Here is a 24,987-nt window from a genome sequence, read left to right on the forward strand (position 1 = left end):
TTCTATAAATCACTCTATCATTCTCCTCCCATATGCTGATCCCATGTGCCACATGAAATCGGAGGATGGAAGGAGGATGAGGAAGATGTGTCTAAAATTAGTCGGGTTGAGTATGATAAAAGCGTGAAAGGAAGAATAGGGTGAGAGATATGGGGAGTTTCGATCAGAAGATGGAAGGAAGGAGACACAGAAAATTTAGGGATACAACTGAAAGGAGAAGGGAAGAGTGTTGAAAGGGGGCGCAAAGCTTGATGAAGGGAAAATGAAGGGCGTGGATGAAAGTAGCGTAAAAGAGTTGTCGTAGCTAGCAGCAATTAATGTAGCAGGTGTTCAAGGTTCTCAAAATGCAGTCCGATGTTTCTGATCGTAATGAATATGACCACTATGCTTATTATTAAAGTTTGTTAAATATAGGAAATGAACTTTTGAATTAGGATATGATTTGAAGATGTTATATTAATATGCATGTTTGGATTGTGTAGATATTAAAGTTGAAGTGGGGTAGCTGAGATATGTTTGGAATCCCTGATAAGTGTCAAGAAAGAAATTAAAGAGTAGAAGGAAAGATCAAAAACAAGAATATAAAAAGAAACAGTACTAGGATGTTAATTAATAACTGGTGGAATAGAATGCATTTTGATCATATTGTCATTCAGAGAGTTAAAGTTGTGATATCCAACAATTGTCCTAATGTAATGACGTCTAGTGGCTCTGACAGAGGAGGCCTATTTGTTGATAGCTTGTGAGAGACTTGTTGCATTGTCGGCCTGGACTGCTGACTGGCATTTAGGCAAGCAAATGCTATCTTTGCAATGGAGAGCACTTCCTCGATTACTCGACCCCTTGGAGGTGAGAGGCGTTGGTCCAACACTTCCTTCAATGTGATTTGATGGGAAACTGTCGATGATGATGATGACGACGATATGGAGGAGATGAAGTTGCCTGGATGCCTTCCCATTATCACTTCCAATGCTACCATCCCAAAGCTGTAAACATCGCACTTCTCATTCACTTCCGTTGTGTAAGCAAGCTCTGCAAAGAAGATATTAGCAAATGGTATATATGGATATGATATTGTTCGCTTTAGGTCAAGCATGCACGGTTTTATTATTGGGTTTATCTCAAAATGCTTCATACCATTTAAAGAGAGCATGCTTTATGAGTGAGTAGCGACTAGTGAGGACAAAGCTTACCTGGAGCTGAATACCCGAGGGTGCCTGCATATGATGTGCAATTGGATGAGTTAGGCTTTAAAATCCTTGCTGTGCCGAAGTCAGAGACGTGGGCTTCATTGTCCAAATCCAGCAGTATGTTATTGCTTGATATGTCTCGATGAATAACAGGAGGTGAGCAGTCGTGGTGCATATAGGATAAAGCTCTGGCAACACCTCTTACAACTTTCACCCTCCTAATCCAGTCCAATTCCATTGCCTTAACCTCACTGCTCAATATCTTTCTTAAGCTTCCCCCTTCCAAGAACTCATACACCAAATATGAGTATCTTGCATGTGAACAAAACCCATAAAGCTTTACAATATTCAGATGTCTTACTTCTGTTAAAGCAGTAATCTCACTGTTAAAGGCTTTTAGGTTAGCCACTATGCCATCCTCTGATTGGTGAAGTTTCTTCACAGCAACAACTTGACCATTTGGCAGCTCAGCTCTATAAACTCTTCCACATCCCCCCTCTCCAATGCTATATCTTGAGTTGAATGCGTCTGTTGCTTCAACAATGCTTTGATGTGCTATTTTCCCATCATAGCTCCATATCACAAACATATTTTCATTTTCTGCATCCCTTGGCTCATCATCTATCTTTCTCCCTTTTTTGAAACCAACACAATATATTCCTGCAATGATATATAAAAGAAATAGGGTGCCCAAAAGAGAGACTGTGATCAAAATCGCGGCTCGGAGGCTCATCTTTCCACCAGGTCTTTTGCTCAACAAAGAGGGGCAAGCCTGCAAACCAGTGTTGTTGCCACACAAGGCTCTGTTATGTTCTAGTGCTACTATTTGTGCCCTGCTGAAAGCTTTGTTGTTAGGAAGAGGACCCTCCAAATTATTGTATGATATGTCCACGGATGTCAAGCTTAACATTTCACTATAAGTGGATGGGATCGAGGCAGACAGAAAGTTGTGGGACAGGTTTAACAAAGCTAAGTAGTGTAAATATCCAAGCTCCCATGGAAGCTTTCCTGTGAGCAAATTGTGGCTAAGATCAAGATTGTTGAGACTGCGTATATTGGCAATCTGTGGGGTGATACTTCCCCAAAACCTGTTCATGCTCAAATTCAAATCTGTGAGTTTTGAGCACTGTGCTAATTGTTTGGGAAGTGATCCGCTTAGATTGTTTGCTGCCAAGTTAAGTTGACTAAGACTGGAGAGCTTTCCAACTTCCGTGGGAATATTGCCTGAAAGTTTATTATTATTCAGTTTAAGAAGGAATAATAAATTCAAGGCCCCCGATTCTTTTGGAATGTTTCCTATTAGGTGATTTTCGGATAGGTCAAGCACTTCTAGTTTATTTGCTTTACCAAGATCATGTGGTATTGTACCTGAAATTCTATTGTTTGAGATCCTCAAGCTTGTTAGGCTTTTGGATTGCCCCCAGTTGTTCGAAAGTTCACCATAAAGCTTGTTATAACTCAGATTGATGTATTTCAGTCTTGGATATATGCCGAAATCTTTCGACATGTTCCCTTCAAGCTGATTTCTGTGCATTTGAACTCTGACTAAGTTGGTACAGTTTTCTAAACTCTTTGGAATAGGACCGAAGAAGTTGTTTTCATGTACAGCCAATTGTTCAAGTGCCCCATTGGCGCATATATTTTGTGGTAAATAGCCAGACAAGAAGTTCTCAGCCACTAGAAAACCTCCCAAAGATGTAAGATTATAGATTTCTGTAGGAATGGAGCCACTGAGTTTGTTCATAAACAAAACTAGGTTAGGCAGGGATGTGAGTTTTCCTATTTCAGGAGGGATGTGGCCAGATAACTGATTGACACACAGGAACAACGTTGTAAGGTTGTTCAAGTTTCCTAGTACAGGAGGGATGTGGCCAGAAAATTGATTGATACTCAGATCCAAGTATGTGAGCTTGGTCAAATTGCCTACTTCTGGAGGTATGCGGCCAGATAGATTATTAACACCCAGATTCATAAGTACGAGATTTGTCAAGTTTCCTATAGAAGCAGGGATTGAACCTACAAGATTGTTTTTTGGCAAATGTAGCTCCATTAGAGAATGAAGATTTCCCATTTCCCGAGGGATAGATCCATTTATCTCATTCTCATCCAAATAAAGGTACTGAAGACTCATCAGCAGACACATCTCAGATGGAATATTTCCAGAGAGACGATTGAGACTCAAGTCTAGGTGAGTGAGCTTGGAAAGATTACTGATATGGGGTGGAATGGTTCCATAAAAAGAGTTGTTAGAAAGCTCGAGGCTAACAAGGTTGGGGAAGGATAAGAAGTTGAGACATTCAAGCGTACCTCTCAAACCACTGCTTGTGATGTTTATATGCGTGACACTTCCAAGCTCATTGCATGTGATTCCATCCCACTTGCAGGGGTTATTAGAAGAAGAAGCAGAAAAATTGTGGGAAGGAAGAAGGGTCCAAGAAGGGAGGAGCATTTGAGTTGAATTGTCAAGACTGTCTTTCCATCTCAGAAGAGCCTCTGCTTCTTCTTTTCTCCAAGTCAAAGAGGAAGAAGCTAGAGCAGAAGAATCATGGCTAAAAGAGATGAAGATGATGATGGGTAACAAGACCCTAAGTGGAGTGAGCAGGTTACAGAGTGGTTGCTTAGGCAAAACTGACATGACTTTAGCTGTGGGGTGAGATTGGTTTGCTGATGAAAAGGCTTGATCCTTGCACTGCACAGGGTACTTATAGACATGAAAATTCGTACACAGTTTATCGTATGCATATATTCATGACCATTCTCCTTGGCTATTTCCGGAGCGGTTGTTGGTACATCTATTTTGGAATCAATCCGTTCACACATGGGCACTGATCAAATCTGTAAATGGTATTGAAATTGCATGATTCATAGACAAAGTGCACCACTAAATGGTTGCCATTTAGCTTATCACTGGAGTGAGAATTTCCTCTGTATTTGATGATTCCATCACAAGATGGATGGCCGTGGGTCCATTAAATTGGAATTTGATGATGCCAATTTGAACCACATAGTTTCCTCTCTACAGTAGTCAATACAATAGAGTTGAAAATCATCGAGTGTGGAGTGTGGGTTGGTTATCCTATCTTAATCAATAGAGACGTTTGTATTGACTTGTAGAAAAAGAAAAAGGAGAATATGCTCCTCCCTTTCAAGGGTGGAAAAGGGAGGTTGAGGGGCAGGTACGTATACGTGGGTATACGTAACTTAGAATTATTAAATGTTCTCATATATGATCAGCATCCTCGTTTTCATAGATAGTGGCTAAATTTTTAATGTCAATTTTCCAAATTCCAAATGTAGAAATATAGATAAACAAGAATATAGATAATTAACTGGAAAGAGAGCTATTATGGTTAAAAGGAATTTGCATAGTAATATTGTTAAAAATAGCATATAATTGTTGAAACTCGGAAGAAAAAAAAAATATAATATATGATCAACATACTGCAGCTGCTATGAGTAGAACGCCTTAAATCCTCAGCTCTCTTTGGTAATAAAAACAAGTTGAGATTATGCCACAGCCTTACTCAATTATGTAAGAATATAATAGGGTTTAGGGTTTTGATTAGAAAAAAAAAATGTAAAGATATAATAGTGGAGATAGAATAATAGTGGGTTCGGTGGTATAACTAAATAATAATTCGGCCTAATTGTAATACGTTTTCTGTTAGACTGGTTGTTAGAAGTTAGAAATGTGTAACTGAATGTTGGCTGTATAAATATAAGCAGCCCAGTTCATTAGAGGGTATGAAAGAAGTTAGGTCATTCTTGTAGTTCCAATTCTGGAGACTCAGTTGTTCTCGAGTTTAGCTATTCCTTGTTCATCATATCTCATCAATAGAGAATTACATATCCAATTACCAATTACAATCCAATCTTTCATATTCAACCATTATTTCAATTACAAATTTATATCAATTTCCATCTATATCTCAAATTACATAGAAATATGTTACAATAATTTATTACAAATAAGGGGTATAGCACTAGTAGATTGGATTAAATCTCTATTGCATGTGTTTGATAACATCTCAATTATACTCTGTACATATCTGATAGAAGATACATGCATAACCATGCTGCAGGCCTTGGGGACATCACAAGCTTCTTAGCTGATTTACAAACTATCTTGTTGGTCGGATTGCAACTTCGTGGCAGTTTGGTAATTGGATTTAACATTCTGAAGGAGAAAAAGAAAAAGAAATTCAAACCATTTAAATTCAATCACCAATAATGATCTATAGGCTGAAAGTATGAAAAAAGAAAAAAAGAAAAAAAGAAACACAATAGTTGCATACAATTTGAAGAAATATGATCTATCAATCTAATGAATCAACAATTTCTCAACAGAACTGATCCAATTTGCTATAACTACCTTAGCAACCTTGAATAGAACCAGAAGAACAATAAAGTACATGTGAAGCATATAATTACTTAGATAGATGAAACATACCTCTAGCAATGTGATGTAATAAAAATCCTCCATATGCTGCATAAGTGCAGTCCCATCTCTAATTGAACGGTATATATTTATTTCAGTTTGTAAAATCTTTTCAATAAGTTCCTTCTCGCCCTTCATCTGTATAAAACGATCTCAATCAGAATTTGGTTCAGAAATCAAAATGGTGCGACTGGAAATATGAACTCATAAAATAAGATTTTCAGCAGTATAGAAATTGTTGCTGAAGAATATATATAGCTAATGTAATGAATCAATAGGTAAAACTCACTGAATCTCTCATGTCAGCTCAACTCAGCCTCCCTAGATATTAGACTTCGTGTGCTGATCACAATAACATACTCAAAAGAATTTTAATTGCAGTGGCATTGAACCATGAATTCAGATGTACTTAACATTAGTAATTCCTATTCAACGAATTCCTTTCTTTTTTATCAACCAAAAGGCATAATGAAAACTCAGGTCTAAAAAGTCATTCTTCAGGCCTTGATCTCTGAAACACTAGTATCACTCATTACAACTGTTTGAAAGAAAAGAATTTATTTAACAAAGTCCAACTAAATTTTAGAAGTAAGAAAAGGCTTGGATTAAATGCTAACCCTAGTTTCATTTTTTGATATGTTAAAAAAAATCAAAATGAAACTATAGTTAGCATTTAAAGGTCCCAGACACGAACATTTTGTAAAGTACTTGGTTTAACTGCTTTTGGTAAACAATAGAAGATCTTCTTCTTCTTCTTCTTTTTTTTTTTTTTTTTTCGGTAGGTTAGTAAACAACAGATACAGAATAAGAATTTCAAGTTTACATCTGTGTGATGCCAATAAATACAGTTCGGAAGAAAACCAAGTCCCCACAAGGTACCCAATAAATACATCATTTTATGCAGAAATCAAATGGTCATTCGTAAATTAGGCTTCAATTTTGAGCCACTCTTTGCAGATAATTTTTCGAAACTATTAGATTGACAGTGGTTTAAAGTGACCTAAACATTAGTTCATATTAACATGAACTTATAATCACTCTTTCGACTCCACACATAAGTTAAAATGCACACATGCATCTTATAACCAGAAATTTGGGATTTTCGTTGCCTCGTCCTCCTAATGGAAGTTGGCGAGGACATAAGATCTCAATCTTTTCTCATTCTTTCTAATTGCACAATTGATATGAAAGTAGCATAGAAATCAAGACCATGACTTCTGATATTATGCCCATTCATGTCAATCTAATAAGAAATGTGTTCTATTAGACTTTTATATGGACATTCTCAGTTATAGAAGTGTGCTTCTCTTTAGCCTTTCATTCCAACTGTGGCAAAAGCAACAGCAGTCACAACAAAATACTTTATCCTTCAGCCTCACGATCATAGTAGTCAAACTCTTTATTGGATCTCTAATAAATAAGGAACATACTACACTGCATTTGAAAACCATTTCAACTGGATGTCATCTTTGGGCAGCAGTACTTCCTTACTTTATAAGAAAAACAAAACGAATGTACAGATAAGGTGGCCGGTTCTCCGTTCAACCACCAACTCAACCAGCTTGTTCATAAATAAATTTATTGTAGTTAAAGAAGTACCATAAATATACTAATACAATATAATATAGTTTATAGGCCATTAGTTTGTTGTGTGGAATTAATAATCTAAATCTTATAAGTAGATCTAGAAAGTACAAGATTTGTTGTTTCTCCTCTTACCCAATTCCCTAGGTATTTTGTAGAAAAAAAATGGGTCTTGTCCCACATCAGCCAATCAGCGGGAGATGGTTGAGTTTATAAGCACCACATGCCATCTTCCAGTTAGCAATTGCCTGGATGGGATACCTTGGTGGGTTCTGCATATGAACCATTCTCTCATATTCAACTTTGTTAGTGTCATTTCTCCCCGTACCCAATTCCCTTGGTATCGTGTAGAGAAAAATGGGGCTTGTTCCACATTGGCCAAGGAGTGGGAAATGGATGAGTTTATAAGCACCACAGGTCCTCTTCCAGTCATCAATTGCTTGGATGGGGTATTTTTGTGGGTCCTGCTTACGAACCATTTTCTCCTATTCAGTTCTATTAGTGCCATTCTCCCCTTACCCAATTATGTTGGTATTGCATAGAAAAAAATAGAACTTGTCCCACATCAGCCAAGGAGCGGGAGATGGATGAGTTTATAAGCACCATGGGTCCTCTTCCAGTCAGCAGTTGCCTCGATGAGGTACCTTTGTGGGTTATACTTATGGAACATTCTCCTATTCAGCTCCGTTAATTCCATTTATCTCTTACCCAATTCCCTTGGTATGGCTTAGAAAAAAAAAAGTACAAGATTTGTTGAGTATTTCAAGACCAAAAAAATGCCAAATTTATATTTTAAAAAGTTGATAGATTTGATAAAATTAGATGGTTGCACCCTGTTCTTTCGCCAGTTCAATCTTGTTAAACCAGTAAACTGTTCCTGTTCAATTCAATTCAATATGATTTTTTTTTTTTTTTTTTAATAAGTAATCAAAATATATCATTACAAGCATAAGGCGCCCTCAAGTACAAATGAAGTATACAAGAGAAAGCAGCTACCTAAAAGGAGCAAAAAAAACAAAGAAAATCAATATAACTAATTGTCAAAGGATAAACATAAGCAGCTGATTCAACTGATAGAGCAGTTTTGAGGGGTGAATTGGAACAGAAGGGAGACCAATTCATGGTTCAACAGGTTAACCAGTCAATACGGTCATTGTTTAGCATGCTCCATTTGTATTCCTTTTTCTTTTCTTTTTTTTTTGGGGGGGGGGGGGGGGGGGTGTGGAGATTGAGGGGTTAAGTTTAATCTGTATTTTAGTTGTGCCTAATTGATGTCAAGGTGACGCTAGCAAAAATATATTAATAATACTGTCACCAACTTGCTGCAAAAATGTTGGTAGATATCATGATATGTCAGTAGACATATAGTGCATTCAAAAACATTAATATATACATACCCTATATACGTACAGCATATAAGTCGTTGATGGATATTAAAGAACCAGACATGCAGAACATGATAAGTACACTGGAAAAGAGAATAAATAAGAAGAAACGTACAACTTCACTGACAATAACATCTGGCGTGGACTCTCCAAGTACATCAACCTGGTAACCATCGCCTGAAAGCTCCATGTTTTCCTGGATAGCATGTACTACACTAATTAGCTAATAATGTAAGCCACTAGTTAGCTAATTAGCTGCGTTATTTTTCTGGGTAGCATGTGCCAATTAGCTACTAATTAGTATCTGTTTTGTATCATTCAGCTATCACGCTGACTTTTGTATAATGGGAAACCAATTTACAGCATAGATACTGCCAAGTACTCATTTGGTAAAAACCAATTTTTATTAAATGCTAAAATAATAACCATTGCTGACCGAGTAAACAAGGCCAGTTGAGTTATTCTCAAAAATGACATTTACATATTTGTTGCTGACAGAGTTTCCTGGAATCAAATCAATTAGTTAGTCAATGTTTCAAGCTTGTACATCAACAAACTAGTGAGGACACCATTTATTTTATTCCATCCATAAGAATAAAGTTAAAACACAAATAGCAAATACCAAAATTATCCATGAAGATAACAAATTATAGAGCTTCTTGTGTTTTCTATACATTATAAAACTCTAAAGAAAAATAATAATTGGCCAGTATATAGACCAAAACAAACTACCTACCGCTACCAGGGCTTCTGTTAGATCTCCAGCTGCTAGATAAACAGGTTGAGCTACATGGCAATAACCCATCAAGCGGGGGACTGTTGGTATAATATCTCTGTGGTTTATGACTCGCCAGCTATCTTTAACTTTCTGCAAATGTAAGTACTGAAGGTTGTGTAAGCATTCACCAAAAATGTAATAACAGACAAATATAAGAGGCAGATGCATAAAGAGCATCACAATATTCTTGCCAAGAAAAAAACAAAAAAATAATACAGTGTTTTGCGTGTGTGTGTGTCTGATGTAGATCAACTAAGCAACAACTTCATGGATACGTTTGAGCAGAAGAAGGGTGTCTAGGGAGGGGTACTTGTGATTTAACAAGTACCCAAGAGTTGGATTGATACTCGATTGAGGGCTGCTCGAGCAAGACCGTTCGTCCGATCGAGAGGAAGAGATGCTACTGGTAGAAATGCTCGAGAAGTTCGATTGATTGAAAATGCGATCTTTTGTTTGATTGATCCTTGATCAAACTTGCGATAAGGGTAGTTTTGCACTTCTTTTTTCAGGGTTGTGACCCTACTTCTATTTGAGCTTAATAAGGATGGCCTGGCAGACCATAAGTTGTATTTCTCAGTTTTCTCAATAAGAAACACTAAAAGAGTGATTTTTCTTCAATTTTCCTACACTTCCTTGATTTTATTAGGATTTGTGGAAGAGTTATGAGTTTGTGTGCTTGTACATTCTGCTTTCCACTCAGTCACGCTGCATCAGTGTCGTATTTTTGCATGAGGAACTAATTGAGCCATTTTACTAGTCAACTCAGTGACTAGTTTGCTCGACGTTCATAAACCAGAACTTAAGAGACTGGATCCAGAGCTCCAAACAGCTTTTGAAAATCTAAATGAATGACTAGTTGCTCTAGCATATAATAAGTCTCCTCAGCATGCAACAAAAATAATAAAATCCAAAGCCAGAGATCTGAACCAAACCCTGTCAGAATTACAGGAACAGAAATTAATGGAAGAGTATGAAAGAGTGATCATTGCAGAGAAGATGAAGCAATTTTCTGCACTGTAACGTACTGAAACCCTACTCGAATAAAGAAACAAAGGTGAATGATGAACTAAGAAGGAAATAGAAAAATATATAAAAATGTGAGAAGATAATGAAATGAAAAATAAACAGATCGACTAATGTTTTTAATAGTCACATAATATCAGCAACATGGAAGATGGAAGTGAAAAGAGAATAGAAAAATAAAAGAACTAGAGGAATCCCAAAGCCCTTGACCATAGTGTCATATATCTGCAGTATTATAATATGGGTTACCACCATTACAAGATGCAACAAACATGTTACATATTATATTACTAACTAGTAAAATCACCAATGAAAAAGCAGAAAAGGGTTGCATGAACTATAGCTCTCATGCTTTCCATCAGAAGATAACCTCATGATATAGGCCAGCTTGCCCTTCAGTTCATGCCGAATTTAGTTCGAAAGATGCAGACCAAGAACTAATTTTCTGCTTGCATCTTGACATACATATTTCCCTGTTGTTATTAGTTGTTCCAAGCCGGAATACTGTTCATATTATTGTAGCGTGATATTGATCACACAACTGTAGCTTTTGGTAACTGTGGCATTTGGTTTAACCAGGGTAATTTTTCCTTTTCATTTTGCTTTAAGTTATAATATAGGACTGAGATTAAGCCTGGTAAAAGGTTTGGGATTAACTTATATTGGGGTTTTATAAGTTCCGATATAATAAGTTGTAGCCTTTGGGGAAGCAGACTTTGATGCAGGACAACCGAATTAAGAAGAAGAAGAACAGAGGAAGGGGAGAAAAGAAAGGGGACTGAGTTGCACAGTTCAAAGAGAATGAGAGTTTGGCACTCTTCCCACCAAATAAGAGGAAGAAGAGGAGTCACACCTCAAAAAATCAAAATCTATTTTCATCAAATTCCAATTTGTCTCCATTGGGGTATAAAAGCACACATATATATAGACTCAATGACTAAACCCTAACCCTAATATAACTTTGGGCAAAACCCATTTATTGAATTACAAAAAAAAAAACACCCTTAACTATTTTTTATTTTTATTTTTTTTTTGATATGTCCACACAAGGGAAGGGGGGTGGGGATTTGAACTAGTGACCTCCGCTTCATGAGGCGTGGTACATAGCCGATTGAACTACCTCTTGGGGACAACACCCTTAACTATTAAAGAATTAAGTAAAACATAAATTAAAAGCTAATAACCTAAAGAATAAAAGAAGCATCTCTCATCCTGCATCATTTTCCCCTGCTTCAACAAAACTAGACCTCGATTTTTTTTTAAATGTGGAAAATAGGAACATAAAATTTTGGGTCGAAGCCCAACTTCTCAGGACTTAAAAAGGGTAGAATAAACTGAAGCGTTCAAACTCCTTTTTTTGGTTTTAAAAAACAAAATTCATTTTCATCAAATTTAAATTTATATAAACTCATTGACTAAACCCTAACCCAAATTTGACTTTGAGCAAAACTCATTTATTGAAAACATAAACTTAATACTAATAACCTAAATAAAACTGAAAGACCCAATTATTCATCTCTCATCCTGCATCAGACTTGTTATTGAATTTCTTTTTAAATTACATTGAAGTTCTTCCCTTTGGCTGAACAGTTGGGGTTTTCTTGGCTGATTATTATGGCCTTGCAATCAGGCTTGCTCGGTCTTCCTTCTTATAGTTATGTAACAGATCTTTTCAGCAAGTAGTCTGGAAGTGGGGGGAAGGAAGAAGTGGAAGGTTTGTGGAGATGATGCTACGTGCGGAAGACAGGGAGAGGAAGAGAACACGTGGCTGAAGACTGCTATTAAATAGCTATACAGCTGGCATCCTTATGTCTAACGGGCTGGATTCTGTAGATGGGTTGGTTGAGATGTGGTTAAGTGAGGTGGGGTTTTCTTAGTTAGTTAGTTGTAACGGTCCAGTAGTAATTGTCTACATCTGGGCTCATTTTAGTGGTTTTACTTGTATAAAAGGCGAAGGCTTGTTAATGAGAACTATTCAGACGTTTTGGCTCTCAATTGTTCTTAGAAGTAGTTAAAATCTCTTAGTTTCCTTAGTTTCGTTAACTCTGTAGAACTAGAGTACTGTAACAAGTTAATTTTCTACACACTTGCTGCATCACCTCAGCACAAACAATGGAGCCATAGAGTAAAATTCTATGAAAAAGCAAAAAATTGCGAGAAAAATTTGAAGATAATATCAATTTTTATCACCTCGTTATAAAGTTCTGCAAATTTTTTGTTACCAACTCTAGGAGATCCAAAGTTATACATAGTCACAAAGATTGCCCCACGCCTGATACACAAAAAAGAAGAAAATAGATAATCAGTTACTTACTTATCAAAAAAAAGATAATCAGTTTCACTGCCATTACTCTCAAACACATTTCAGTAAAAAGTACAAAGAAACAAGTTTCTAAATCTACAAAGATCTAGTAACTTCTATCAAATTCTAATCATAAACTAAATGTATTATTAGCCTTCTATAGTTCGTAAGTATTATTTCAGACAAACCTGAAATATCAACAGATTTAATTTCCTGATACGACAACCAATTAACATTTACTGGGGATGATATTAATCATTTTTTGAAGAACTTAACACTATCAACTTTCTAGAAGGCAAGCTGCACTTATTAAATACATAGGCAGAGTTCTGGCATTTTTCTACATTTGCAACAATATGATAACACTCTCTATCTTCCAGCATCGTGAGTATGTACCAGGCTTTACTATCCATGACAATTAGTAAGTCATGCTTCCTAATGTTGACACAGTTTTTTCACTTTTCATAAAAATCTTTGGAGACATGGATTTCAAAAGATAATACAAATTCAGATATAATTATTCGTGCAGAAATATTATCAGAACAAAATAACCACTTTTATGACAGACATGATACTTTAATAAAACTGGAAACCATCCAAGGCGTCTAACCACGAAAAAGATCTCTCGGCAGCACCAAGAAAGCCAGCTGTCCAAAGGGAGATCTCCCAGACAATGTCTAATAAGCCGATACTTGGGTCAATAACGTAAACAGCGCCAAAAAACTAAGGGGTTAAAGTGGCCAATACAACAAGCATACCCGAGATCTATGCCTTGTGCACACAAGTGATTGTTTGTAATGGGAGCAGGACCTAGAAAGTCGGTGGAGGCTCAGCTTTAGATCTAAGTAGTCTATGACAGGATCCTCAAAATATTCTCATAATAATTTCCATAATCATAATGATTGCATATTATTGCATTCTCTTTTTTTTAAAGCATTATTATGTAATAATTGCATGATTGCAAGCTTCTCACTAGGTATGTAATTCTGTAATAATTACCTTTCTAGAATAAGATGCAATCCTCTCTATAAAATGATGTAAATGCTGTATGGCAGTTCAATCAGTGAAAACATCAACATTTGGAGGTTGATCCCCTTGAAGTGATTAATGGGAGAGAAAGAATTGACTGAAGCTTTAAAAATAGTGAGAGGACGGTGGCGAAGTTAAAGGCCCTCTTATTCAATACCCTTTTTTCAGTGGATGGTTGCCCATGATTGTTTTCATATTTCTAGTTTTTATAACTTTTTTTTAATCTTTTTTTCTTTTTCTGGTTAGGTTTTTCTCTTGTATACTTCTTGTGTACTTGAGTGCGTCCTTTTGGTTTTAATGAATAAGATAAGAATCATCTGCCTTTGTGAACATAAGTAATATTATACAGAATGAGTCAATAATAATAAAATAAAACATTTACTTAAGAGAGACTTATAAAAAGGCCACCCACGATACACACCAAAGAAGTGTTGGGTGAAGACAAGCTTGGTTGGGTTCTTTCCAAGAGATGGTTCTTCGATGTTCGATCTTTCTTCAATGTTCTTCTTCCCCATGCTAGTATTCCATTTCCTTGGAGGAGTACTTGGTGGAATAAGGTTCCCATTAGAGTGTCGATATTTGCTTCGTCAAACGCTTTAGGGAAAATCCTCACCGTGAATAACATAAGAAAGCGACATGTCATAGTGGTTAATTGGTGTTGTATGTGCAAGAGGGATGAGAGTCAGTAGACCACTTTTTGCTACATTTGAGATTGCCACTGCTCTATGGAATACTATTTTCGGTCGTGTAGGGCTAGCTTGAGTTATGCCTAGAAGAGTGGTCAACCATTTCACTTGCTGGAAAAGGCAATTGGGTAGTATTCAGAATGCTACAGTGTGGAAGATGATTTCGTCTTGCCTAATGTGGTGTCTTTGGAGGAAAAGAAATGACCAGAGTTTTGAAGCCAGTGAGTGGACGGTGGTGGAATTAAAGGCTTTTCTTCAAGATACTTACCACCGGGCAGCTGCCTTTGACTTTGATATTTCTAGTTTTCATGTTTTTCTTGATCCTTTTTCTTCTTCTGGTTAATTGTTTCTCTTGTATATTTCTTGTATACTTGGGTTGCGCAATTATGCTTTTTATTGAAATTGCGTTTACTTATCAAAAAAAATTTCTTCCAACCATCCCAACCATTAAACTTTTTAAACTAAGAAGCTACCAAAACTAGAAGTTAGACAATTTGTTAGAAAAACCAGAGCTTACACGGGAAGGTTGGATTAAGTTCAAGGAAACATCAAACCTTTCATAAGCTTCGTTTAAAGCTTTTTACAGTAATTCTTGCCTACATAAATTTTGCATGTAAAACACACTCGCTTCATATTTAATGTAATCAAGGATTAAGAAAAATGACTTCATGAGTAGAAAGATAAAGAACTTACTTAGCTAACTGACTAGAGGAAAGCTCAAGAGCAAGAAGGGTGGCCAATGCACCACCTAAACTATGACCAGTCACATACACATGCCATTTGAGCAACGGCTCAGCAAGATCATCTCTGTCACACAAATAAAAAAGGGCATGCTGACATAATTTGGCATGTTAAAAAATAGCCACAATGCATGACAAGAGTGTCTAAGTTATCCAACATAGCCTGAGGAAATATCTATATATCATACTGCTACATGTCTAGCCAAAACAGGAATAGCCTATCCATCTATAAAAAGGATAATCTAAAATTAGTCATAAGAAAAAAATTTTTTTTTTTTTTTCTTTTCCTTTCTATGCCAGGCAATAGTTAGTTCTCAGTTGTCAACAATAGTAGTTGAAGATGGTGATCAAGCTAAGAGCTACATGTTCAAACCAAAAACAAATTTGGGGAAAATATGAATAAAAAAACACACATATTGTTTGAAAATATAACATTTTTCTAATATCCAAGATATTATGGCTTATATTAGATCAGAAGCTACTTGAAGCATTTCATGATTTAAAACAATTGAAATATGTCAAACATGTCATGTAAATGAAACTTCAAGAGAACATTTCTGACATGAACGTGAAGTTGAGTAACCTATCAAATTTTTACAATATAAACCATTTAACATATTTCTCTCATGCAACATAAAGATGTTAGCTTTACACTCAGAATAAAGTTGAATAAGAGAACAACTTACATACAACCAATTGCAAGTTTAATTAGAGAAATTATCCTTGTCCTGACCGAATCATATGCACTTAGAAAACCACTGTGAACCTGAAATAATTAAACCACCATCACTTATACTAAAGTAAACAACAGTCGTAAACACTTGGTGCATCTGATGAATAATTAACGCAATTCAATCTACCATTCATTTACATACTTGAATTTCTTGCTTGAAGTCTCCACCTATCCTTTCAGGATTTAGCCTGCATATGTGATATAAGAATCAGCATAAGAAAACATAGATAATAGGTGATACTTTTCATGGAATTACCTCAACAACAAAAAAAAATTGTCAGATAAATCAATCAGAAGCCTCAGGGCTAGGGTAACATTATTACAAAAAAAAAAAAAAAAAAAAAAAAAAAAAAAGATGATTCTGGTAGGAAGAAGCACAACAAGATGTGTTTTCTGCTCTAAATATAACAAGTATTATTCAGCTAATGACAATACCGCAATGGGCAATCTCTCAATTGCAGCCCACATTCACCAATGTAGTAAGGGCACTGTTTTCAAGAAATGCAGACAATAAAACTAGATACATTGACAGAAAAAGGCTCTTAAAAGGAACAAAATTAACAAACCACTTAACAAGTTGTAGCCTGGGTAGATAATATATTACCCAGCAGGAACAAGCATCAGATCAGTTCTCAAGTCCTTCCATCGTGCCTGGAAAAATAAGTAAATGAGCAATTTGAACTGAGAGCCAAATAACCCAACTCCACTGAGGAGAACAACGGGATATAACCTACTTGTTCTGTTCCTCTGAAAGCAACTACTAATCTTCTCCTTGCAGAATCACGCCAAATAGCAACCTGCAACCCTCTATATTTTAGTGATTTACAATATACATTTCTTAAATTCAAATGATGAAATTTCACCACTTATTAGGGTTGAGGTAACATATTCCATTCTATTGAGTTCAGAGAAATATTACAAGAAAAGTGAACTCCCTGCTGAGGAATAAAAGCTCACCTGTGTGTCTGTGGATGCATTGTCTAAGAAACATATTTTCTCAAACTCCGACTTAATAAAACTAGGATGGCCCAGTGAAGTGGCAAGCATTGCCCAAGCTTCCATGGCACTTTCTGCAGTTAAAAAAAGTGCTTTCATCTCCTCAGCTCTCTTTTCATCCACCACTGACCCATTGCTTGAGCTGGAAAGCTTCTCACTTTCGGAATATCCTACTTCATTATTATCTTCCAGCTTCGTAAAAGCCTCTTCTTTTGTTTCACTCTTTCCTAGAGGATGTCCATCCTTCTTTAATTGAGAAACTGTTGCATTAAGAACCATTAATGCCCCTAAAACAGAATCAGTTTGCCTCATTATATCCTGTGTCAATTTTTTAATATCTGGTATTGAAGACTGAATTGCACTAATGCCAAGTGAGCCAATTTTTTTATCAAGCTCACTATCTGGACCTTCTGAAGTAGCAAGCCCTGATTCAATATAACCTGCTTCGGCAATTTTTTGTGACTGTAAGCCAATTCTACTTAATAAGTCAAATCCATCCCACTTTAGTTTCTCAGGAACAGAGATACCAAGTTTCTGAACAACATTTTGATTGATAACATCAGCAAAGCCCCTCCAAAAAAGTCTATCTGAATGCACCGAATTGCCAACTGGAGTCAATGGTTCCAAGGCATCTCCATTCTCCATACCACCATTATCTGCACGAAAATCCTCTAATTTGCTCTCTTCGTTGTAGCCTGTGCCGTTAAAAGATCCTTCTGAATCTTTATCCATTTGTGAAGCCATGTCTGACACGATAGAATCATTTACTTTCCCCAGTCCTCCTGAGTCATACTTGTCAATACTTGAAAACTGACCCTTCCAAAGTTTTGCATCATTGAATGCCTTCAATTGCCCAAAAGCATATTTTACGAACTGACTTGCTTGTACAGACTCAGAGCCCACAACCATTTTCAGAGCAGACTCAAAACCTTGTTTCCGAAGAAATTCCAGAACAAAAGGGACCTTCCACCATTTTTTATCCTCATCAATTTCATCGAAAGTTTTGTACTTAACCTGAAACCTCACCATTATCAAGGATAAGCTAGAGAAATATTAAATAAAGCTTACGGGGTCACAAAAACAGCAGATGAAGGCTAAAGAGTAAGATCAACGAAGAAGATCCTCATTCAGCATTTAATTATATGGTAAGTAAAATAATTGTTTTGATAAGACCGAGCTTGAAGAAGTTCCAAAAATGTTTGGAAATCTCCTCCTGTGTGGGGTTTTCTTTGGTGGGGTTTTTCGGGCCAAGTCCCACAGGGCAGGTTAATTCTCATCCCTCGCCTGAAGTGTTGGTTGCTTCATCATCGGCTCTAGTTGTAAAGGAAGATGGGGTGGAAGGAGTTGTTCCCATCCCTTTGGGTGGTTGCTCCTCCGTCACTCCAGCTGCTGACAAGGGTGAGGATTTCAGGTTGACTGGTTTGATCCAATCTCAGAAGTGGCTGGTAGGCTGTGGTCCGTCTTCGGTGATAGTTGTGTGGAATCTGGGAGATGATTTTTGGGATGGGGAGGAGGGAGACTTCCCTTACCCTTTGGGTGCTTTTCCCCCCGCCATTCCCTTGGATTGGGATTTGGATTGTGATAAGGATGTTTGTCCTTTACCTGGACAGCGGTGCTAGAGAAGATCCTCACGATTGATAATCTTCGAAGAAGGAATCTTATTGTGATCAATAGATGTTGCTTGTGCAAATCAGACGGGGAGACGATCGATCACCTTCTTCTCCATTGTGAGATCGCTCGCTCTTTATGGCATGCTATATTTAGCCGGTTTAGGTTGTCATGGGTTATGCCTAGTAAGGTGGTGGATTTGTTTGCTTGTTGGTGGTCGGGGGAGCGTTCTCGGAGCGCTGTGGTGTGGAAGATGGTTCCCCTATACCTAATATGATGTTTATGGTTAGAAAGGAATGCGAGATGCTTTGAGGACTCGGAGAGATCTTTGGAGGAACTCATGGCTTTCTTCTTCTACACGCTTTTCACTTGGACTACAGCTTGGCTTGCCCCTTTAGTGATTAGCTATCTTGATTTTCTTGTTCTTTTCTCTTCTCCTTTTTAAGCGTTTTCTCTTGTATACTCCCTATATACTTGAGTTGCGCCCCTCTGCGCTTTTGAAATAAACATTACTTATCAAAAAAAAAAAAGGATGTTTGTCCTATGGTGGGGGTCTCGTGTGAGGGGTTTAAGGATTCGACTTTGGCGCCCCTATCAGCCATTGAAGAGAGCCCTCCTCATGAGGTAAAGAGCGCGCATTCTAAGACGGTCGAAGGGAGCCATTGAACTTAGAATGCTCCACTAACTATGACATTGCATGCACATCCTCTAGGTGTGGGAAAAGCAAGGCTCACATGTTAAGTGCTTGCGTGTGCTGATTCAACTTAAGCTTATTCATCCACAACAACCAAGAATATGCCTGGAAATCTATCCTCCAATGCAGCATAAACACAGCAATTATCGTACCAGAATTGAACCCTCCTACCACCATCACCCCCCCCCCCCCCCCCCCCAAAAAATCTTGAAACAAACAAATCGAGCAAATAGGTCCCACTCCTGATGTTCTCCCACAAATTCATACCATAGGGTCCTCTTACCTCTTCCGAAGTCCACTCACCCAAGATTTTCCCATATTTTCACAACTGTGACCCACCTCCAAACCATTTCCCTAGCAATGCTTGATTAAAGGGTTTCAGTTTGTGAATAGCCAATCCAACAGCCTTTATCTGAGACCATATCACATTCTAATCAACTAAATGATATTTAATTCATCTACTAATCAAAAAAAAAAAAAAAAAAAAAAAAATTGATATTTAATTCATCCCTAATGCCTCCAACAAGAAATCCCTTTTGTAACTTCTCCAAACTCTTGGCTACTTAAACAGGAATATTTAAAAAAAATAAAAAAATAAAGGGAAAAATATAAAATAGCCCCCCAAACTACCAGCCGTTTTTGATTTAGCCCCCTAATGTTCCAAAAGTGATAAAGTAGCCCCCCAAACTACCAAACAATTGCAATTTGGCCACTCCGTTAGTCATTACCGTCAAATAGGATGGAAAATTCAAAACTACGTCGTTTTGGTAAGGTTTTTTTTTTTGATAAGTAAATGTATTATAAAGCAAAGGCGCAAAGGGGCGCAACCCATTTACACGGGCGGTATAAAAAGAGAGCGCCTAAGAGGGAGAGAAATGAAAAAGAAAATCAGAAAAAGCTAATCTCTAAAGGAGCTAGCCAAGCGGCCGTCCAAGAGTAAAGAGTAAATAGGAAAAAATGGGTCAATTCCTCTATAGTCCTAGTGGAATTATCAAAACATCTAGCATTTCTTTTTTTTTGGTAAGGTTAAGTTACTAAAATGCCTTTTTGAGAAAAAATATATATTTTTAAAACAAGCAAAGCAAAACGGCGGCGTTTTGCTTTAAATTAGCTTTCCTTATCCTTACCAAAACGGTGCCGTTTTGGTTAGTGGTAGGAATTAAAACAAAAATCCCCTGCGCCGTTTTGGTTAGTGGTAGGAATTAAAACAAAAATCCCCTACCCCACCGCCCAGTAGCTCTTCTCCCTCACGACAACCTGCAATTTTTTTAGGGTTCTCTTACTCAACCCATTAAACTCAAACTGCCCAACCTCCATGCGAAAGCATAAAACCTTCTCATTGCCCCCTAAAAAACTTGCAGGTTGTCGTGAGGGGATTGCTCTCTCTTTTCTCACATTTCGCTTTCTTTCTTTCTTTCTTTTCCTCTTTTTTCTTTTTCCTGTTTTGGGGTTCTTTTTGTTTTCCGGCTTTCTTCTCAAACAGGTCACACCTCCTAAATTCTCCATCTATGATTTTCCCACTTGCTCAATGCTCTGTTTTGTGATGTTTCATCGCAGAGCACCCCAATAGCCAAGGCTATTGGTAACAAAAACGGTGTCGTTGTTAGTAATGAAGTGAATATGAATCAGAAATGACATGGGTTTCTTTCTTTAATCCTCTTCTTGGCCTCCTGCATATTTAGAAATAATATAAAGAAAATGGTTTTTGTGGTGTGAGCATGCATGCCCACAAAGAAAATTATTTACACAAATAATTTGTGTAAATAATGGGTTGGGTAAGGGAACCCTAAAAATATTGCAGGTTGTCGTGAGGGAGAAGAGCTGTTGGGCGGTGGGGTAGGGGAATTTTGTTTTAATTCCTACCACTAACCAAAACGGCGCCATTTTCGTTAGGTTAAGGGAACCCTAATCTCAAGCAAAACGGCGCCGTTTGGTTAGGGTAAGGGAACCCTAATCTCAAGCAAAACGGCGCCGTTTTGCTTGGTTTTTTTTTTTAAAAAAAAAAAAAATTAAATTAAATTAAAAAAAATTCATAAAAGGGCATTTTAGTAACTTACCCATAACAAAACGACGTCGTTTTGCATTTTCCATCTAAATTGACGGTATTGACTAACGGAGTGGCCAAAATGCAACTGTTTAGTAGTTTGGGGGGCTACTTTATCACTTTTAGAACATTAGGGGGCTAAATCGAAAACGGCAGGTAGTTTATGAGGCTTTTTTATATTTTTCCCAAAAATAAAACCAGGAAATAAGTAAGGATAATGGGCAGAGTGCTTTTGATCAGTGTCACTCTCCCACCTCTTGAAATATACAATTCTTTTCACTTTGCTAATCTCTTCTCCACCTTCAAATAGTAGCACTCCACGCCTTGTGCCTTAAACAACAACCCTATAGGTAATCCCAAGTAAAGACACAGGTAGTTTACCTATGTTACACCACAACACCCCTGGCAATCATCCAATGAGTGAAAGAACTTCTAAGACATGAACAAGCCTGTTTCTTCCAAGAGATCTTGATTCATATCAAATCTGATAGCAGTCAATTTTCTCTCGTAAGACTAGAAGAACATCTAATTAACATAGTATGCATATCTGTTGGGAGATAAAGCGGTTACGGAGTTTTTACCAAGAGTACATTAATATACATAATTGAACACAACTCTAGCTCAAAAGCCTAAGCTAATGGGCTAAGGTCCACTTTAGGTATAGTAAGCACTCTTTTCTTTTATATTTTCTCAATGTGGGACACAACACTCACAAGTGCACTCAATACAATATGAAATCAACAGTATGTCTTTCACACTGTAAGTCAAAAAGCACCATGTCATCCAAATATAACCAAATATTTTAGGTTTATAAGAACTTCTTCAGCTCTTTTTTTTTTTTTTTTCTCTTTTCTTCTTTTTTTCCTTTTTTTTTTCTTTTTTGCAGTATGGACCCTGATCAAACTAAGTTTGCATTCTCCTAACAGTAAGAAAGGTATTTGAAAGTCCTTTGCGCTTTCACTGAGATTGATTTACTTATTAAAAAAAGGGGTATTTGAAAGTCCTTTTGGCCCCCAGAACTGATAATTTAATGTAAATTTTCTTGTGTACCATGGAAACTTACCTCCAGCTGTATCTTTCCACCACCACCAATTCCTTCCAACTCCACTATTATTTCATGTGAATTGCCTAGCAAAGGACATGTTTGTTGTTAGATCGTATTAGAAGGAAATTTTGCAGCCTTGCATCCAACTAATTTGCTGAACATTGGTAAGCTTGTTATCAAAGAAATTGAGTATTTTTGTTCTCGTAACAAAAGAAAAAAAAAAAGTGTAAATATCTATAATATTTTTTAATTGTACAACAATTTCGGACAAAAATATGACTTGTCTGAAAAAAGAAAGTGTAAATATCTATAATATTTTTAATAGACTGTTCAAGTGACTACACAACTACAATAAGGAACATAACACATTTTCTAAACATTGGGATGCACAATTCCAACCCAATTAATTAAACAATAGGGCGAGATTGACAATATATTAATTCTAACCATCAACATATGCCAGTGTTAGGTTAGATTCTCACCATCACAGAGGCAATCCAGACTGATGCCCGCATTACCCATGCGCTTATGTGGAGTAACAAGGTTTGCATCCCAAGCTGCAACCTAAATTTTTAACACCAGAAGTTAGAAAACAAGAAGCAAAGTTGTGAAGTAACTACACAGGTAAACTTCAACAACAATATAATCGTAAAATACATTCTTTGACTAAATCAAAGCCTAAACTTATAAATCATGTACACATGACATAGTTTCCCTGTGCGTGTATAATGTATTCATCAAATTTATAAGGTGATTCATATTTCTCTAACAAGAACCACAATATGATAATGATAGTGATAATGAGGGTCATTATGACAGTTACGAAATTGCAGATTTTTAATTCATATCCTGTCCCAAGTTGTATGTCTACCTTAGAAAATCCAACACTTTAACGGGACATTACTTAATACATCGTCTTCAAAATAGAAAGTGTTTTTTTATTTTTTTTTGTTGGGGAGAGCCAAAATAAAAAATAAATAAATAAAAATTTGATGATTACCAAAATTACCTTCCTTCATTTGAACTCAATTAAAGCAAACAGAAAAAGAGTATTTAGTTTTCAAAATAAATGGTAAGAGGTAACTCCCCCGTTGTTGATCATGATCAAATGCAGCAAAATTCATATGATTACTGTCTCCTCAAAATTATATATATAAAACTCTGCTCCTCAATTGTGCAGTTCCTATTTTAATTCTACAGCATCTTATAAATTACTTCATCCAAGCAGGATCCTCTAGTTTGACCATCCCATATGCATATAAAGCAAGCAGTGGGGCTTTTGTGCGAGCAGTTGTCGAATGGAATGTCATTTTTGTGCGGTCAGTACAGGATTGGGAGATGGATTTGATTTCTTCTTTCTTTGACCGGTTGTACTCGTACAAGATATCCATAGGCTCTATGGATTGTATTCGATGGTCTTCGTCTAAGAAAGGCAATTTCGAGGTTAAGTCTCTCTTCAAGGCCTTGTCCAAATGTGACCAAGAAGTGTTTCCTTGGAAGAGCATTTGGTGTACTAAGGTGCCTTTGCGAGTGGCTTTCTTCGGGTGGACCGCGGCCTTAGGCAAAATTTTGACTCACGACATCCTGCGGAAGAGGAACATAGTGGTAGTGGAATGGTGTTGTATGTGCAAGAAGAATGGAGAGTCGGTCGATCATCTTCTTCTCCATTGCGAGATCGCAAGTGTTCTTTGGCATACTATTTTTGATCGGTTTGGGCTGCTTTGGGTCATGCCTTGCAAGGTGAGGGGCTTGTTCGATTGTTGGTGGTCGGGAGGAAGTTCTCGAAGCGCGGCAGTGTGGAAGATGATCCCTTTATGTCTTATGTGGTGTATTTGGAATGAAAGGAATGCTAGATGCTTTGAGAACTCCACTAGGACTATAGAGGAATTGACTCATTTTTTCTTTTTTACTTTGTATTCCTGGACGGGCGCTTGGCTAGCTCCTATTGGGATTAGCTTCTCTGATTTTCTTTTTCATTTTTCTCCCTCTTAGGCGCTCTCTTATATATTTCCCGTGTATGTGGGTTGCACCCCTCTGCGCTCTTTTATATCATATTTACTTATCCAAAAAAAATATAAAGCGAGCAGTGAAGCTGATATTAAGACCCCCATTCTTGATGTTATGAAATATTGGATATCAGATGTAATGAACAGGCCAATAAGTCTCTGTTCAAAGATGACTTCTCAAGAATAGTTGCTCCATTTAAGCTTGAAACTTTTAACGTTATGTGAACAATATACAACATAGTACAAGAGACACATATGCAAACAAATAATGCAAATCTTGTCAATTGTATTGAATCCCTCTCAATGTGAGGGTTTCTCATATTATATAGGAATTGTCTAGCTAATTACAGGCCGTATCTCAGCGATTACAGCAATCTAGGAGAACAAATAAGGCAATTAAAATCTACCTATTAATTACAAGATACTATAGCTATAATACAAAAATATACCATAACTAGAAAGACTAATTATGGTTAAATATATATATATATATCGTATCTGACTGACATCCCCCCTCAAATTGATGCTGGTCGATCAAGAAGCATCAATTTGCCCACAAGGAACTGATGACGCTGTTGTGTCATAGCCTTCGTGAATACGTCAACGATCTGGAGATCAGTGGAAACATGAGGAAGAGATATAACACGAGTGTCCAAGGCTTCCCGAATAGAATGACAGTCTACCTCAATATGCTTCGTACGTTCAT

The 24,987-nt window shown here is 36.9% G+C and overlaps 2 protein-coding genes across 7 annotated transcripts in view; both read right to left on the bottom strand.

Annotated features, from left to right (window-relative positions):
- LOC132179000 (uncharacterized) overlaps nucleotides 1-24,987 on the bottom strand; it is a 47,175-nt gene that overhangs the window by 13,407 nt on the left and 8,781 nt on the right. Inside the window, exons 6-18 of one of the 6 annotated variants that reach the window (XM_088515849.1) lie at nucleotides 22,758-22,839; nucleotides 22,294-22,358; nucleotides 16,846-17,898; nucleotides 16,623-16,685; nucleotides 16,493-16,539; nucleotides 16,031-16,076; nucleotides 15,842-15,921; nucleotides 15,109-15,222; nucleotides 12,589-12,670; nucleotides 9,334-9,480; nucleotides 8,713-8,793; nucleotides 5,641-5,766; nucleotides 4,931-5,367 (exon numbers count right to left, since the gene is read on the bottom strand). In XM_088515849.1, coding sequence (XP_088371975.1) covers nucleotides 5,305-5,367; nucleotides 5,641-5,766; nucleotides 8,713-8,793; nucleotides 9,334-9,480; nucleotides 12,589-12,670; nucleotides 15,109-15,222; nucleotides 15,842-15,921; nucleotides 16,031-16,076; nucleotides 16,493-16,539; nucleotides 16,623-16,685; nucleotides 16,846-17,898; nucleotides 22,294-22,358; nucleotides 22,758-22,839 — 2,049 coding nt within the window. In that variant the 3' untranslated portion in view covers nucleotides 4,931-5,304. Of the gene's footprint in view, nucleotides 1-4,930; nucleotides 5,368-5,640; nucleotides 5,767-5,917; nucleotides 5,971-8,712; nucleotides 8,794-9,332; nucleotides 9,481-12,588; nucleotides 12,671-13,255; nucleotides 13,378-13,458; nucleotides 13,511-15,108; nucleotides 15,223-15,841; nucleotides 15,922-16,030; nucleotides 16,077-16,492; nucleotides 16,540-16,622; nucleotides 16,686-16,845; nucleotides 17,899-22,293; nucleotides 22,359-22,757; nucleotides 22,840-24,987 lie in introns of those variants that run through there. The other 5 variants (XM_088515851.1, XM_088515850.1, XR_015911927.1 and 2 more) reach the window with 5 other exon arrangements.
- Nucleotides 653-3,276, bottom strand: LOC148586539 (uncharacterized). The gene is made up of 3 exons (XM_088516019.1): nucleotides 3,009-3,276; nucleotides 1,194-2,942; nucleotides 653-1,032 (listed from the first exon to the last, which is right to left on the bottom strand). Exons 1-3 carry the CDS (start codon nucleotides 3,259-3,261, stop codon nucleotides 653-655), a joined length of 2,382 nt encoding a protein of 793 aa, XP_088372145.1. The 5' UTR covers nucleotides 3,262-3,276.

The sequence above is a fragment of the Corylus avellana genome, chromosome 4, assembly GCF_965113065.1.
Source record: "Corylus avellana chromosome 4, dhCorAvel1.hap1.2, whole genome shotgun sequence".
NCBI classification, from domain to species: Eukaryota; Viridiplantae; Streptophyta; class Magnoliopsida; order Fagales; family Betulaceae; genus Corylus; species Corylus avellana.